This window comes from Diaphorina citri, unplaced genomic scaffold, assembly GCF_000475195.1.
Source record: "Diaphorina citri unplaced genomic scaffold, Diaci psyllid genome assembly version 1.1 scaffold518, whole genome shotgun sequence".
Lineage (NCBI taxonomy): Eukaryota > Metazoa > Arthropoda > Insecta > Hemiptera > Psyllidae > Diaphorina > Diaphorina citri.
In genome coordinates, this window is record NW_007377952.1 from 93569 (window position 1) to 111214 (window position 17646).

At 35.9% G+C, this 17646-nt stretch overlaps 2 protein-coding genes across 2 annotated transcripts in view; one reads left to right on the top strand and one right to left on the bottom strand.

Annotated features, from left to right (window-relative positions):
- The window catches only part of LOC103509661 (protein misato), a 35505-nt gene that overhangs the window by 2367 nt on the left and 15492 nt on the right, over positions 1-17646 (top strand). The window contains exons 2-6 of the mRNA XM_026823948.1: positions 6610-6648; positions 6933-7146; positions 7984-8210; positions 8362-8640; positions 17059-17369. Of these exons, the coding sequence (XP_026679749.1) occupies positions 6610-6648; positions 6933-7146; positions 7984-8210; positions 8362-8640; positions 17059-17369 (1070 nt within the window). The remainder of the gene's footprint in view (positions 1-6609; positions 6649-6932; positions 7147-7983; positions 8211-8361; positions 8641-17058; positions 17370-17646) is intronic.
- Positions 2604-6745, bottom strand: LOC103509660 (tRNA pseudouridine synthase A-like). Its single transcript, XM_026823951.1, has 6 exons — positions 6514-6745; positions 5029-5157; positions 4117-4251; positions 3268-3432; positions 2981-3075; positions 2604-2625 (listed from the first exon to the last, which is right to left on the bottom strand). The coding sequence occupies exons 1-5, from the start codon at positions 6594-6596 to the stop codon at positions 3057-3059; spliced, it is 531 nt and encodes a 176-aa protein (XP_026679752.1). The 5' UTR covers positions 6597-6745; the 3' UTR covers positions 2604-2625; positions 2981-3056.

Consider the following 17646-nt stretch of genomic DNA (forward strand, 5'->3'; position numbering starts at 1 on the left):
AACTTGCAACTGTGGTTGCAACTTGCAACTGCACTCATATAACAACCATTTTGAGTTTGCGTGCTTATATTACCAGTAAAATAACAGCACGAAAAGCTGACATCATCATCATCATCATCATCATCATCATCAACACACTCTTGAAGTTTGTCGCACGACTTATGAAACACTCTGTATAAAAACCTGTAGCTTATCCTAGTTTTTTTTTCATTTCTTGAAAGAAAGTTGAAGTAGTATTGCTGACAAATATTTCTACTCCCGAACTCTACCTAGATAGAGCTTCGAAACTTTGAACTTTTCCATTAACTTATCTTTCATCTATGGAATAGACATTACTGTGCAGAGTAGAATATAAGTAGAAAACATAAAAAATATACCTAAGGTACAAAAAGTTACGTACATTATGATAAGCAACTAGGCATGTTAAGCCCACGCGTTCAGTTAATCAATACTTTCCCTAGCAACCAGCAGGTACCTATGGATAACTTAAATTAAATGACTAGGCTTCTTGTTAACGTGTTGAAATATGATGCAGTTCGAGAAATAAGAATGACATCTTGTCGCCTTCGTGATTCAAACCGTCATACCATTCTGTCAGCTAAGACTGAGAAGTCCCATTATGTCAACAGTAGAAAAAAAAAAGGTCTCATTTTGTATTCATAGATTTTTTTTAACAATATGTACCTATGTCTGTATTTATTCAACGTACTATCGCCGCTGGTTAATCTTTCCTCTCTCTCAACGCGGAGGAGCTGGGTTCGAATCCCGAGCAGGGCGGAAATTTCCTAACCAGACTTTTCCGTTCTTGGATAGGCATGGATGTAAAAGATTTTTTTTTCAAGCCTTCCCTGTTATTTTAAATTTGAAGACTTCAGTCTGTCTTCAGAATGCTCATGATCTTCACCATCAAGTTCTATCTTTTCTATTCTCGTCGTGCACTGTGCCTCCTCGAACAGACCTTGGTAATGTTTCGCTTCTAATAGAATGAGATCTTTCCTAACAGCTACTGGTGTATTCGCCAGCATGTCTCGTGCTTGAAGTATTGAACAGGAGCCGTGAAGTTCCCGAAAAAGTTTAATCACCTCCAGTTTCTTGGCATCTTGTACGGATTCTATCACCAGAGCATAGCGGATGTTGTCTGCAATGAGAGAGAAGAGATGAAATCAACGAGAGGCAAAAGGCCGCCCCAAGGCGGTGATTTGTCCTTGAACGGATAATGTTCGTTTTGGAACGGCTGACTTTCTCCTATCCCTGTCTTCGTTTCCTCTTCGATTTGGGACGATAAGACCCTTGCAATTACAGTTCCTCTGTCAACAACTTTGAAGAAAAAAAAGGCGGATTACTCCTATTTAATAGCCAGTAAGCTAGAGTAAGTTCGTTGGAGGTTAGCGGACTTGCCTTGTAAGCGCTAGGTTTAAGTTTTTCGATTCCAACCTGAGCCGAACTTTATTCTAATTCAGATATGAGTGTCGGTTCTTGAATGGCTGCTTTGTCCTACCCTGTTTTCTTCTCTTCTTTTTCAATTCCGGGACGATAAGACCTTTGCTGTGACAGTTCCCGTCCGTCAAACCCTCTTCATAAAAACAGTTCCTCTGCCAAACCCTTGGGCGAAAAATATTCCAACATACTGTTCATTTCTTACCTTTAGGGACTCTGAGGTCTTCTTCCCAGGTATCTATGGTCAGATGAGAAAATATAATCCATACGGGCGACGGGTTCTATATTTCAATTTCCAAGTAGTGCCAACTACTTGATCGATCCTCAAATCCAGATGAGTTGATGGATTTCCCAGTATTATCTGATAAACTACGGTCCACAGTGTATACTTCCTGCGCCGCACCGATCATGGGACTTGCACATGTTTGCGTTCCCTGTGAGGAAATAATCTAATCAATATTACGTCAAATTTCATGTTAGCAGTTGCCTTTTCAATCGACTATCGGTACACACATTCAACACGCCAGTGCTTTTATGATGAGCAATCGATAATTTTTCAGCACTTTTGTCGCATATCACAGTGCTACCACGTGCTCCTTCCCCTCTATCGCTGACCTGTTTAACACATTAAATATGTAGGTCAGGCATGTCAAGCTGGCGGGCCGCAGGCGGCCCGCCTGGTCAAATTGTGCGGCCCGCTGCGAGCCACAAGGGTATAATATTAAATAAATTAATAATATTTCACAAGGAGACATTTTTTTTATTATTATTATTTTTTATTACCTACTTTAATCTTTGAAACAAAATGAAGTTAAAAAGTACTTCTTGGTAAACGTATCTAATAAAATGATACCTACTTACTAAAAATTTGGATTAAAATCACTAGCACGCTGGATCTAGTTCAGACGTATCAGACGTACGAGATTTGGAGACTAGGTATTTGTATGTTTGTATGTTCAAAATAAAATTATTGTGACCCAATAAAACTTCTTTTTAAAAAACAAATGAATCCCATGATTTTTTTTAATCCCACTCTGTCCCAAAGAATGATCTTCCTGGAGATATGTCAAATGAGTTTATCGTTCTTTTAGTGTTAATTGGAGGTACTTCGGTCAGCTTACATTTGGACATGAACGTTGCAAAGTCATGAGTACCCTCAACCATTTTGCCACATTCCTTGGCAGCATCAGGGAATGTATAATGAAAGAACTTAATAATAGTGCTTATTTAGAATGCTTGAATAGGACCAAGGAGTCACTTAACCCCATTATAGGCTGCTACAAGTGCTACATAAGTACTATTATTTTGGTGAAATTTTCAAATAATGCTTTGGATAAAATTCTATCCCTCAGCTGGGATTGAACCTATACCCTCCTGATTACCAGGCGATCTTCTTGACTACTACAGTAGAGCCTTTGTATATAAATTCTTAAACTGTAAATACGCATTCAGTGGAACTCCAGCTTATATTGCATGATACAAATAAACCTTAACAATGGAAGACTTCATAACTTTGTGAATTTCAATTTAAATTGGCAGCATCTATGCCGACAAATGGATGATTTCTATCAAGGGAAGAAGAGTAAACATTTCATTATTTGTGTCACGAGTTTTGGTGCTCACTGCATTGTAGTTTTCCTGTGAAAAGAGGACAATAAAAGGTCTATCAGAGTAACAGACAGACATACAGACAGAATTTTTCTAATGTGATTATTGGAATCATGGATGCATAAGGAGTAAGAATAACTAAAAATTTCACGATTCTAAACAGTGTGCAGACAAATCTACGTTAATCATATTAACATTAGATACTTCATAGTGCATACTTACAACAATACATTGCATCTATTATGCTCAGTCATAGGAATGAAGAAGTTATGTGAAGACCCCTGGTACTTGGGTTCCCTAATGACAGCCACCCTGTAGATATACTTTCTCCACTGTGCCTGAAACCTAGCTGAGAAATTGTTGGGGACATGAATCAGATTGTGTAACCTGGAAATAAATACAATGAAAATTTTATCATCAGCTAGGCAACCTCAACCTTTGTGAAACAGGCTCCTTTTGTTTAATGTAGACAACATAAAAAAAAATGGTAGAACAAATATTACAAATTGTTAAAGAATGTTTCCAAATTAAATTTTGTATCTAACTGATCTTGGCCTACTTTTTCCCCCCACACTTGATCAAAATTACCTTATATCCAAATCAGACTGCTTGAAAAAGTTATTTACAACTTTGCATATGGAATAAGGATTGTCGTGTAACCTGGAAATAAATACAATGAAAATTTTATTATCAGCTAGGCAACCTCAACTTTGTGAAACAGGCTCCTTTTGTTTAATGTAGACAGCATAAAAAAATGGTAGAACAAATTATTAAACAATCTTTCCAAATTAAATTTTGTATCTACTTAACTGATCTTGGCCTACTTTTTTCCCCCCCCCACACTTGATCAAAATTACCTTATATCCAAATCAGACTGCTTGAAAAAGTTATTTACAACTTTGCATATGGAATAAGGATTGTCTTTGTGAAACAGGCTCCTTTTGTTTAATGTAGACAGCATAAAAAAATGGTAGAACAAATATTACAAATTGTTAAACAATGTTTCCAAATTAAATTTTGTATCTAACTGATCTTGGCCTACTTTTTTCCCCCACACTTGATCAAAATTACCTTATATCCAAATCAGACTGCTTGAAAAAGTTATTTACAACTTTGCATATGGAATAAGGATTGTGTTGATGTTCATATCTGTATTCTAGATCCACATCAGCTGTAGACTTAAAGGCATGTACTCCTGCATCTGTCCTGAAAAGAAAATATAAAACAAAAAATGCTATTTTAACCCAAGAGAGGAAAAAAGAAGTTGATTTAAGAAAGGATAGGGCAAGAGATGTCCATAGGGAGGGGGGAGTAATACCTACACAATACAAATGACTCTAATGGAAGAAATCCAGCATTCCTGGGTCAATACTACATAAAAGTATTATTGTTACACATTACTATTGCTTTGGAAGCATACATATCTCAAGACATTCTGTTTGGTAGAAAGAGGTCAACTAATGACAAAAACCTCTCCACCAAGTTCCATCATTAAATTTTTGTTGGTTTTCAATATGACTTATTGTTACACATTACTATGGCTTTGGAAGCATACATATCTCAAGTCATTCTGTTTGGTAGAAAGAGGTCAACTAATGACAAAAACCTCTCCACCAAGTTCCATCATTACATTTTTGTTGGTTTTCAATATGACTGGGATTTTGATTTCTTTTGGTAACTAAATTAAAAATCATGTTCAGCCCTTCTTATTTGGAAGCAACTAAATTAAAAATCTGTTATTATCCACCCTTCCCTTTAATTACTTTTTTATGGATGGTAAATTTTTACAATAATTATGGACTCAACCTACCTACTGGATATCCGGAGGTTAACTTCATTCAGAGGTCTTGTAAAAGACAGTGCATATGTTTAGCCCTTCTTATTTGGAAGCAACTAAATTAAAAATCTGTTATTATCCACCCTTCCCTTTAATTACTTTTTTATGGATGCTAAATTTTTACAATAATTATGGACTCAACCTACCTACTGGATATCCGGAGGTTAACTTCATTCAGAGGTCTTGTAAAAGACAGTGCATGCTCCAGCAATCCTTGTACAGTCATAACATCTGAGCTATTTGGAAAATCATTTGGTATTTGTCTTTGAACTCCACTGTAGAAGGGACAAATATAAAATAAATAGATATTTTAAATCTGTAGGAGGGGAAGACCACATATGATCTACTCATGTAAGTTTTTTCTTATTCTTCCTCTTTTTTGTCTTTTCCCATGTACAGATGGGGTTGGTGTTTTTTGTCAGTCTCTCAATCAGCCATCACTAGGGTGATCGCTTAGGGCTGACATTTGGTTTTAGCTACAAACTTTACAAGTGGTTGCCTTTTGCATTCAACCTTTGCTATTTCTTTAGCAAGGAAAATTCAGACTGGTATACTCTTTGAGTCCCCCAGCCAGACTACTTCCTGTTTAACATCCCCCTGCCAGACAAACCTAATCTGTAAATTTCTCCTACTCTGCTCTCCTCAAAGGAAGAGTAAGTAATATTAATATACAATATGATAACGTTTGGTACTTGTGCAGAAGTCACGTCCGTGGAATATTGCTACCAAAGGAACTGGCACAAACAAGCAGTGACCAGTGTTATTATAGGGTGGTGAGGACATATTTTAAATCTGTAGGAGGGGAAGACCACATATGATCTACTCATGTAAGTTTTTTCTTATTCTTCCTCTTTTTTGTCTTTTCCCATATGAATGGTGAGGACATATTTTAAATCTGTAGGAGGGGGAGACCACATATGATCTACTCATGTAAGTTTTTTCTTATTCTTCCTCTTTTTTGTCTTTTCCCATGTACAGATGGAGTTGGTGTTTTTTGTCAGTCTCTCAATCAGCCATCACTAGGGCGATTGCTTAGGGCTGACATTTGGTTTTGGCTACAAACTTTACAAGTGGTTGCCCTTTGCATTCAACCTTTGCTATTTCTTTAGCAAGGGAAATTCAGACTGGTATACTCCTTGAGTCCCCCAGCCAGACTAATCTGGTCTACTTCCTGTTTAACATCCCCCTGCCAGACAAACCTAATCTGTAGATTTCTCCTACTCTGCTCTCCTCAAAGGAAGAGTAATACGGTTCTCTATTTTAAATAATAAATGATACATTATATGTCTACGTATTTGGAATATAAGTGTCCCGTGTCCCAATATATCGCTATTCCTGAACTCTATTTCATTAATTCAAAATTCGCCACTGGCGTGTGAAGTTATTAAAGTTCCCACAGCTATACTTAGTTACCTACTTTAATATACAATATGATAACATTCGGTACTTGTGCAGAAGTCACGTCCGTGTCCGTGGAATATTGCTACCAAAGGAACTGGCACAAACAAGCAGTGACCAGTGTTATTATAGGGTTAGGTTAAATGCAAGAGTAATACTAATATACAATGTGATCCCTGTTCTAAGTATCAACTCTAGATGTATAATTTACACAGGTAATCACTGAGGTTTACCTGAATTGTGTTCCAATGTAACCAAACTGTAGCATGTATCTCTTTTTCACAGGAAAGGTTTTGATTAATGTTTTGTAAAACATTTTACTGTTCCAGGAAAATTACAAGCCTGGTCTACTCGAAACAATTATTGCGGTAACACACAACACACAACTAGTGATGGGTAAATACCCGGGTACTTATTTTTGGGGTAAATACCCTGGGTATTTACCCGGGTAAATACCCAATTTTTATAAATGTTAGAGCAGTGATTAGTGTTAATATAGGGTTAGGTTAAATACAAAAAGGAGCTTTTCTTTTCCACGGACGTGACTTCTGCATAATTATCTACTGAGCCAAGTATCAACTCTAGATGTCTAATTTACACAGGTAATCACTGAGGTTTACCTGAATTGTGTTCCAATGTAACCAAACTGTAGCATGTATCTCTTTTTCAAGGCTCTGTGGGACATTTAGTGAATGACCTGTATGAAACAGGTTACAATGAATCAGATGCTCTTAATTCAATTTCAACATGGCCCCCGGATAAAGTAGAAAAAGTTAACATTCAACCAGAAACTCAAAATACAAACGATTTCCAGAAAGATTTGAAGAAGCTTGACTATGGAGATGAAGAGGTTGCTCGTGAATTAGGTAGAAAATGTTGAATTTCATTTTTAGGGCCTTAAGTGCCTAGGGCCTCCATGCACCTGTGGGGGTGTGACATAGGTACACCAGTGAGATGAAAATATTTTACCATTACTTCTTTGTTAAGAAGAGGATTTTTTTTTTCTTTTCTTTCTTTCTTTTTTGCACCTTGGAAGAAAAAGAGAAACAAGTATAGAGATCTATCTTTTTGACATTTTTCTAATGAACTGAATCAATATCTAAAATTTGATTTCCCCCTCCTTTCTTTTCTAGACTGCAAGAATTACCCACTTCTTTGTTAAGAAGAGGATTTTTTTTTCTTTCTTTCTTTCTTTCTTTTTTGCACCTTGGAAGAAAAAGAGAAACAAGTATAGAGATCTATCTTTTTGACATTTTTCTAATGAATTGAATCAATACCTGAAATTTGATTTCCCCCTCCTTTCTTTTCTAGACTGCAAGAATTATCAACTTGAAGAAAGTGTCAAGTATTGGTCAGACTTCATGCGCACAAGGTATAATCCGAAAAGTTTCAATCTTATTCAAGAGTATCAACATGAAAACAGTTCTCAACCATTTGACTGTTATCTGCAAGGTGGGGAGGTGTGGAAAATAAATAATCAATCAATCAAATCTCAAATTATTTATGTTAAAGCAGAACTTTTTCACAACTTTTGCGGATATCACAGCATTACCAAGTGCCTCCTTTGCGATCAATTTCCATATTTCAATAATCTTTTTACACTGGTAATGTCGCCACTGGTTGCTGCTCAATTGTCCTCACGAGGCTGAGTGCACCCTTGAATCAATACCTGAAATTTGATTTCCCCCTCCTTTCTTTTCTAGACTGCAAGAATTATCAACTTGAAGAAAGTGTCAAGTATTGGTCAGACTTCATGCGCACAAGGTATCATCCAAAAAGTTTCAATCTTATTCAAGAGTATCAACATGAAAACAGTTCTCAACCATTTGACTGTTATCTGCAAGGTGGGGAGGTGTGGAAAAGTGAACTGATGACTGAAGACTGGACAGACAAAGTTAGAAGCTTTGTGGAAGAGTGTGATTGTTTACAAGTATGTTGATACCTACTTAATCAGGTACATACTACAAAAAATAGAGTAAAAAAAAAAAAAAACGTGTGACACTTTTTGCTTTCCAATAGCCCCACTTAATTTGAGTATGTGTAACCCTTTTTACTGAGTTCTAAATTCAATTTTGTTCCAGGGGTTCCAAATTCTGTCAGATGCAACAGGGGGGTTTGGTGGTCTTTGTGCCAGTTCCCTGCAACATCTCAAGGACGAATACTCTACAAAGTCTTGTCTTGTGTTTCCTGTGATTCCACCACAAACACTCGAGTCCAATTTCAAACTAAGAAATGTGAACACTGCTCTGTTCTTTGCCTCGTTGAGTGAATTGTCAGACGTGTTTTCTCCTCTGTCCATCTCATCAGATTGCTGGAATCAGACGGAGACCTACCGCAAGTTCCCGTACATGGAGTACAATGTAAGGGAATGTATAATGAAAGAACTTAATAATAGTGCTTATTTAGAATGCTTGAATAGGACCAAGGAGTCACTTAACCCCATCATAGGCTGCTACAAGTGCTACATATAAGTACTATTATTTTGGTGAAATTTTCAAATAATGCTTTGGATAAAATTCTATCCCTCAGCTGGGATTGAACCTATACCCTCCTGAAGTATTATTGTTTTGGTGAAATTTTCAAATAATGCTTTGGATAAAATTCTATCCCTCAGCTGGGATTGAACCTCTACCCTCCTGATTACCAGGCGATCTTCTTGACTACTACAGTAGAGCCTTTGTATATAAATTCTTAAACTATAAATACACATTCAGTGGAACTCCAGCTTATATTGCATGATACAAATAAACCTTAACAATGGAAGACTTCATAACTTTGTGAATTTCAATTTAAATACCCTCCTGATTACCAGGCGATCTTCTTGACTACTACAGTAGAGCCTTTGTATATAAATTCTTAAACTCTAAATACACATTCAGTGGAACTCCAGCTTATAATGCATGATACAAATAAACCTTAACAATGGAAGACTTCATAACTTTGTGAATTTCAATTTAAATATTGAAGTGAACTTTCCCTTCATTTGACTAAGAGATAGGTAAATTTATTCTACATCAGACAAAATAAATAATAGCACCTAGAGGGAAGATAACATGCCCACAGTTTCTCCTGTATCTGAACTTAGGTCAGGGACATGGGGGGCTTTCGTCACGAGACCTCTGAATTAAAATCTGAACATTGACGTAACTTTTAGTCTCGTGATGTTGAGATGGTCACTAAAAACCGGTTGAAATTTTGATTTTTTTTTCTACAAGTGTACTCCTAAAATGTAGTTGAATATCATTTAGACTGCCAGTTTAGCAATATTGTCTATTTTATTAGATTTTTTTTAAGACTACCCATATACCTATCGATTGATTCATAAGAAAATCACTCTGAACTTGATTTGGAATCAATAAATCACCAAAAACTTAATACATACCTACATATGTCTCAAAAACTAGTTGACATGTTTGTACTTAATTCCAAATGTGTACCTACAGATTACAGAATGTAAATAGTCCAAGGTATTTGAATGATAGGACATTGTAAAAGTGAGTTTTATTCGTTTTTGAGAAAAGATACCCGTTTGGAAACACCTGTAATGAAAAGAAACTTTGGAATAGTTAAGTGGAACTTTTTCTTCTCATCGGAGCAACTGTTTTCATTCTACGAGTTCAAAAACTTCAAAACCATTTGGTGTTTGGATTAGGTCAGTAGTTTTTGATAGGACATCGACCATTCTCAATGCCAAAACTGTAAACCATTTTTTTCCTCCTCCAACAGTTAAGTGGAACTTTTTCTTCTCATCGGAGCAACTGTTTTCATTCTACGAGGTCAAAATACTTCAAAACCGTTTGGTGTTTGGATTAGGTCAGTAGTTTTTGATAGGACATCGACCATTCTCAATGCCAAAACTGTAAACCATTTTTTTCCTCCTCCAATATTGTTGTTGCTACATCTTGTGAACCTACGCCTTAATGGAGCTTTCTAGATGCGACGCAAAAGTCCAGACATGATAGGACGCAAAAGGTCTACTGATTTTTCATAATGGAGCTTTCTAATGCTAGTCGAATCTGTAAATTGACAAATTGAATTAAACTTGACATAATAAAATTATCTTATCCGATTCTGAATCTCGCTGTATGAAAAGGAAGTCGCTAAGCAGTTGTGCAACCACTACTGACCTATAAAGGATCGATTGTGTTACGTCAGAAATTAGTCTTTTCTTTAAAACTACGCCGAAAAATGTTTCTTACTAGTGGATTGAAAAAATCTGTTCAACAACGGTAGACCATTATGAGATGACGTTTTCCTTTGCATTGATTGTAGGGCACAGAGTGCCCTACAATCTACAATGCAAAGGAAATTTAAAGCTTATAAGATGTGCCTCTATTTAAAATGTGTTTAAATTTTAAATGTACTGCTGACTAGTAGTTGACCACATGATTCCAAGTAATTGCACCGCAACCTTTTCATTATGATTGATCGCCTGAAACACGTGTCAATGACAAAACCTTTAATGCCAATTTGATATTCAATTTTCTCTTAACATTTAAGCCATAACTATCTACTTGGGACACTAGGCCATTTTACAATATCACTGTATTATTTCATGTTGGTCTCTCTCTCTCTCTCTCTCGCTCTGTTCAGATCTGAGTGGTTTTAGAAGCTTCTGGAAATCTGAAGAAAAAAAAAACTAGAATAAAAGCTCTGAATTTAAAGGTACATCTCTCTGACATTGTTTATCAGTCCACTATATTAAATACTCGTATGAACTAAGTAAACACGACTATATGTATGTATATCCAAACAACTATCCTGCTATCAATCGGTCCAGAAAATTTCCAGGAATCTGAAAGTGATTACTTAAACTTGAAATCGAAGCTGTAGGAGTTCAACTTGAAAATAGAGAGAATTGCAAAACTACGATCGAGTGACGGCAAGATCCTAAAGTTTGAACAAAAAACCGGTGATGACGATGACTATATGTATGCATATCCAAACAACTACCCTGCTATCAATCGGTCCAGAAAATTTCCAGGAATCTGAAAGTGATTACTTAAACTTGAAATCGAAGCTGTAGAAGTTCAACTTGAAAATAGAGAGAATTGCAAAACTACGATCGAGTGACGGCAAGATCCTAAAGTTTGAACAAAAAACCGGTGATGACGAAACTCTCTCCGTATGTTGTTTGAAGATCAAGTGGCATATAATAGTGGCTAGTTAATATGTTAGAGGTCTAGTTGATTAGCTGTCTCGGACCTTGAATCCTAGAAGATCTTGGTTAGATCTCGTGTGTGTATGTACTGTGTTGACCATGTTGAGTGTTGTGGTCATTGGTCAAGTTATATCATATTCGTATATTAATCTCACTAAGAGTTCCTTGATGCAGGTGTGGGGTAATGGTGGTGTCAGTATCATGAGATATTTGAGAGCTATTGTTGTTGCTACATCTTGTGAACCTACGCCTTAATGGAGCTTTCTAGATGCGACGCAAAAGTCCAGACATGATAGGACGCAAAAGGTCTACTGATTTTTCATAATGGAGCTTTCTAATGCTAGTCGAATCTGTAAATTGACAAATTGAATTAAACTTGACATAATAAAATTATCTTATCCGATTCTGAATCTCGCTGGGTACTGGAAGGTTTTACTCCCTTATATCGGGTGTTTTCTATTTGAGCCCTTAATATGAAAAAAAAAGTTGTTTCTTATTCCAAAGCTCTTCCTTGTTTTTACTCGTCTCCATGTTTTCCTCTTAAATCCATATAGTCAAGTGGTTGTGCCACCCTGTACTTTATGGTGTAAGTAACATAATCATATCCACGTTTGGTTCCAGTTCAAGGGCCCCGAAGTTTCATCATAATAAAACTACCGATACCCATGTAGCTCAGAGAAGAGTCTACGCCACACGCTTAGAAACTAATGGATCTTTGGGGGAAATGTCTCCAGATTATAAGGACAGTGACCTAATTTTATTACCTTTGTATCCATTGCTTGTCCTTGGAATTGGATTGAGTTTGTTAAATACAGAGGAACTGGAATTTCCTTTATTACATGTGTGATTATTTGATTATGTTAATTCTGTGAGTTTGGATTTTTATGGAACCAATATTTTAGATTTTAGTGTTCTTCGTCCAGTCCTGGTCTTTTGTTCTGGCTTGTGTAGGAACTATTTTCTGACCACACCTGACAGCTCATTTTAATTGTCAGATGGCCTTCATTTCCATTTATGTTCCACTATTTCAATCATTTGCAAATAATTGCCATTAACAAATTGTAGGTAAGTAGGTACAGTTTATTTCCAATGAAATTGCCAATAAAATTTACAACGACGCGACGCAACTTTTAGTGTGGAGTCCTTAATATTACGCAACCTATTAATTCAAAGTACTCAGACAAATCAAAAGAATGTTTGAAGGTTCTAAAAGTAGGTAATCAAAGTTTGAGAATAAAATTACCCAAATAGTTCTAAATCTGCTTAAGTTTAGTTAATAAGAGATTTTCCCCCTTACCATAATAAAGACATTCGACGTATTTTATATTTCGGGTCAACCTTCCAATTCTCACATGATTCAATATTAGCCCTGGGTAATAATAATTTCATCACCTGGTTGGTGGTGGGAGACCTCAGACATCACGTGATTTTAAATCGCGGATGGCCTTCATTTCAATTTATGTTCCACTATTTCAATCATTTGCAAATAATTGCCATTAACAAATTGTAGGTAAGTAGGTATAGTTTATTTTCAATGAAATTGCCAATAAAATTTATAAAGACGCGACGCAACTTTTAGTGTGGAGTCCTTAATATTACGCAATTTATTAATTCATTCAAAGTACTCAGACATATCAAAAGAATGTTTGAAGGCTCTAAAAGTAATCAAAGTTTGAGAATAGAATTACCCAAATGGTTCTAAACCTGCTTAAGTAAATAAGAGATTTTCCCCCCTACCATATTAAAGACATTCGACGTATTTTATATTTCGGGTCAACCTTCCAATTCTCACATGATTCAATATTAGCCCTGGGTAATAATAATTTCATCACCTGGTTGGTGGTGGGAGACCTCAGACATCACGAGATTTTAAATCACGGGTTAAGGGAAAGCAATGTGTTGTGACAGAAGGACACCATGAGCTTTTGAAGTTTGATTATTGTTATTGAGTGCTTCCTCATTATTAGTATCGCCAATTTCCTCAGAAATGTATGTTTGGACTTTTTTTTTTACCACACAGAAATATAAAAGTAAACTACCCACCTCATCATCCAACTTACAATGACGGGGACCAGAAAAATAATCTGGAGTGAACATTACACGACTTTAAGACAGTATTTATAAAAATTAATGTGAGAAAATACATATGTAGACAAAGGAGGAATTTAGATTATTTAAAAAGGATCAACTCTCACTGGTTCCTTTGGCCACCACAATGATCTCACATGTAAATGTAAATGCAATTTCTTTGTGTTATTATGTCACAACTTTGGTGCTCACTGTAGCATTGTAGGATTTTTCCCAATAAGTATCTCAATAATCCTAACAACCAATGTTTACCTACCATGCTGGCACCGGTCGAGCGCATTTACATGTCATAGCTACTCATTTTCCTCACGAGGCTGAGTGGGCCCCGCAACAGCCAGTCACGGGATCAATCATTTATTTTTATTTTATAAGTTTCCATTTATTGGTTTTTCAGAACAAATCTCTCATCAAAATAAATTGTTAACAAATGGTATACCCATCCGTAAAAGCCGGAGCTTGTGCCACGGATGGGGAGTTCATTAAATATAATTTCAGTTTCATTCTCTTATAGTACCTATGCTCATGTAAATTTTCAATATCATTGTAGATATGATATATGATGTAATAATGATATCTATGTAATCAATATTTATATAAACAAAAATAAAAAAATAAAACAAACAATATGCTTGACTTTCCCAAAATTCCATGTTTCCTAGTCTAAAGTATGTTTAGGTATGTTTATTGAGTTCATGTAGATATGATATATGATGTAATAATGATATCTATGTAATCAATATTATATAAACAAAAATAAAAAAAATAAAACAAACAATATGCTTGACTTTCCCAAAATTCCATGTTTCCTAGTCTAAAGTATGTTTAGGTATGTTTTTTTATACAGGGATTAAATTACTTCATAGTTAAGTTTTGTAAAAAATGTAAATTAATGTAAATGCAGTTTCTTTGTGTTATTATGTCACAACTTTGGTGCTCACTGCAGCATTGTAGGATTTTTCCAATATCTCAATAATCACCTTAAGTGCTTAGGGCCTCCATGCACCTGTGGGGGTGTGACATAGGTACACCAGGGAGATGAAAATATTTTACCATCACTTCTTTGTTAAGAAGAGGATTTTTTCTTTCTTTCTTTTTTGCACCTTGGAAAAAAAAAGAGAAACAAGTATAGAGAACTATCTTTTTGACATTTTTCTAATGAACTGAATCAATATCTAAAATTTGATTTCCCCCTCCTTTCTTTTCTAGACTGCAAGAATTATCAACTTGAAGAAAGTGTCAAGTATTGGTCAGACTTCATGCGCACAAGGTATCATCCAAAAAGTTTCAATCTTATTCAAGAGTATCAACATGAAAACAGTTCTCAACCATTTGACTGTTATCTGCAAGGTGGGGAGGTGTGGAAAAGTGAACTGATGACTGTCCGTGTGTGTGTCTGTCTGTCTAAGTCTAAACAAAATATCTCGAGAACGGTAAGAGCTAGAGACTTGAAATTTGGTATGTAGCTGTCAAATGTGACAAGGATGCGCGGAAATTTTGCTTAAGATCGGTGCAACGGTTGGCGGCATTTTACCGCTTTTTGGCGGTTTTCGGTGTAATTTAACAATATCTCGGGAACGGTATAAGCTAAAGACTTGAAATTTGGTATGTAGTTTACAAATGTGACAAGGATGCAACATAAAACGTTTGGTTGAGATGGTTGCTGCGCTTGGCGGTATTTTGACCGTTTTTGGACAGATTTCGACCGTTTTTTTGGCGGTTTTCAGCTATAGCGACAAAACGGTATATTGTAAAAGTTAGGGTAAAAGAACACTCAAATAAGCATCATTCAATAGGATAAGGAAAGTCGTGTGATGTTCACAGATCTTTTTTAGACTGATAGCTCGTCATTTTCAGTCCTATTCAGATTTTCGGATAGGATTAACAAGATTTATCCTCGATGCCCCTGAGAGTACTGTGGTTGTCCTAATCAAATTTAACAACATAATATTAATAATAATAATAGTGCTTATTTATACTGCTCGCATAGGACTGAAAAGTCCCTTTACTTTAGCAGTAGGCTACTACAATTATTGTGGTCAAATTCTCAAAATTATATTGAGAATAAAATTCCATACCTCGGCTGGGATTGAACCCACGCCCTCCTGTTTACCAGGCGAGCGCCTTGACCACTACACCACCGAGGTAGGTATTAGGACTAAGAGATAGGTAAATTTATTCTACATCAGACAAAATAAATAATAGCACCTAGAGGGAAGATAACATGCCCACAGTTTCTCCTGTATCTGAACTTAGGTCAGGGACATGGGGGGCTTTCGTCACGAGACCTCTGAATTAAAATCTGAACATTGACCAGTATTAATACAGTTTATACACTATTCGATTTGAATTTGGCACATGATAACCACCTTTGTTGCTTAGTTTAGAATAGGTATGTTTTGTTTGGAAGAAGAGAAGGGGGAAATTACAGGTATGATCGTATTGGGCGTCATTACAAGAATTTTATTTCAATTCGTAAGATGAAAATACGCCTCTCGGAAAATTTAGACGTCAACTGAGTACTCACGCAGGCTGTATGAAATTTAAATAGCAAACATCACAACATGCGTAACGTATTTTAAATAATCACTCTTCAATTTCAGAGAATTTAAGTTCTATAATCTTGAAAAACATATCCTTTAAAAACACATGTCTTTAAATATATACATATCAGAACATATCAGTCAAAAAAATTTCCTTAGGATATACCTACAAAAGAAAGACATGTTTTTACGTACCAAGTTAATAAGAAAAATTTCATAAACATGCCTTTAAATACATACATATCAGTCAAAAAAATTTCCTTAGGATATACCTACAAAAGAAAGACATGTTTTTACGTACCAAGTTAATAAGAAAAATTTCATAATTACTCGCATTGTATCTACTCTGTGTTTGTCTATGTCTCTATGATATTGTAGGACCTACATAGTATGGACAACCGTAAGCTCTATAGACTTCTTGAGTCTTGATATAAAACAAAAAATGCTATTTTAACCCAAGAGAGGAAAAAAGAAATTGATTTAAGAAAGGATAGGGCAAGAGATGTGCATATAGGGAGCGGGGAGTAATACCTACACAATACAAATGACTCTAATGGAAGAAATCCAACATTCCTGGGTCAATACTACATAAAAGTATTATTGTTACACATTACTATGGCTTTGGAAGCATACATATCTCAAGTCATTCTGTTTGGTAGAAAGAGGTCAACTAATGACAAAAACCTCTCCACCAAGTTCCATCATTAAATTTTTGTTGGTTTTCAATATGACTGGGATTTTGATTTCTTTTGGTAACTAAATTAAAAATCTGTTAGGTATTATCCACCCTTCCCTTTAATTACTTTTTTATGGATGGTAAATTTTTACAATAATTATGAACTCAACCTACCTACTGGATATCCGGAGGTTAACTTCATTCAGAGGTCTTGTAAAAGACAGTGCATGCTCCAGCAATCCTTGTACAGTCTCTTCATTTAAAACAAACCTTTGTTTTAATTTCAATTAAACCTTGTTCATTTGTCTTGCAGCCATCACTTCTCTACCACTCAAGCGCTATCATTTCATCTCTTCTGGACTCTGTATCCCTCTCCTACCGTCTCCGAGGCTCAGGACTAAGACTGAACGATCTCTGTTCCCTACTGACTCCGGTAGGCAGGAAAGCTACCACGAGTAGCATAGCGTTACCTTGGTCCATGAAACATAGACAGAGTCTGCTGGAATGTCTAGAGCAGTGGGAAGGACCTCTAACGCAATCCCTGACACCTCATTCCGATCTGCAGAATGTTGCCATGCAGGTGCTCAACTTGAGAGGCGTTGACTCGCAGAAGATGTTCCCCAAGTAAGTTTTTTTTTTTTTTTTTTTTAAAAAATTTTACGGGACACAAGTTAATTTTTTACAACAAAAAACCTAATGCTAATAATTTCAAACATCGAATTTTCCCACATAGTGAGTTGTACGTTTGTTGTTATGTAGGCTGCCAGGTTAGAGAAAGTACTAATCTTGCAAGATCCAGCGGCGATAGCATGTTGAATACACCAGTTCCTCATCCTAAATTCCCAATATATCAATGAAGTTTAGCAACATTGCGCTTGGTTAGTATCTGGAGAGGTGACCA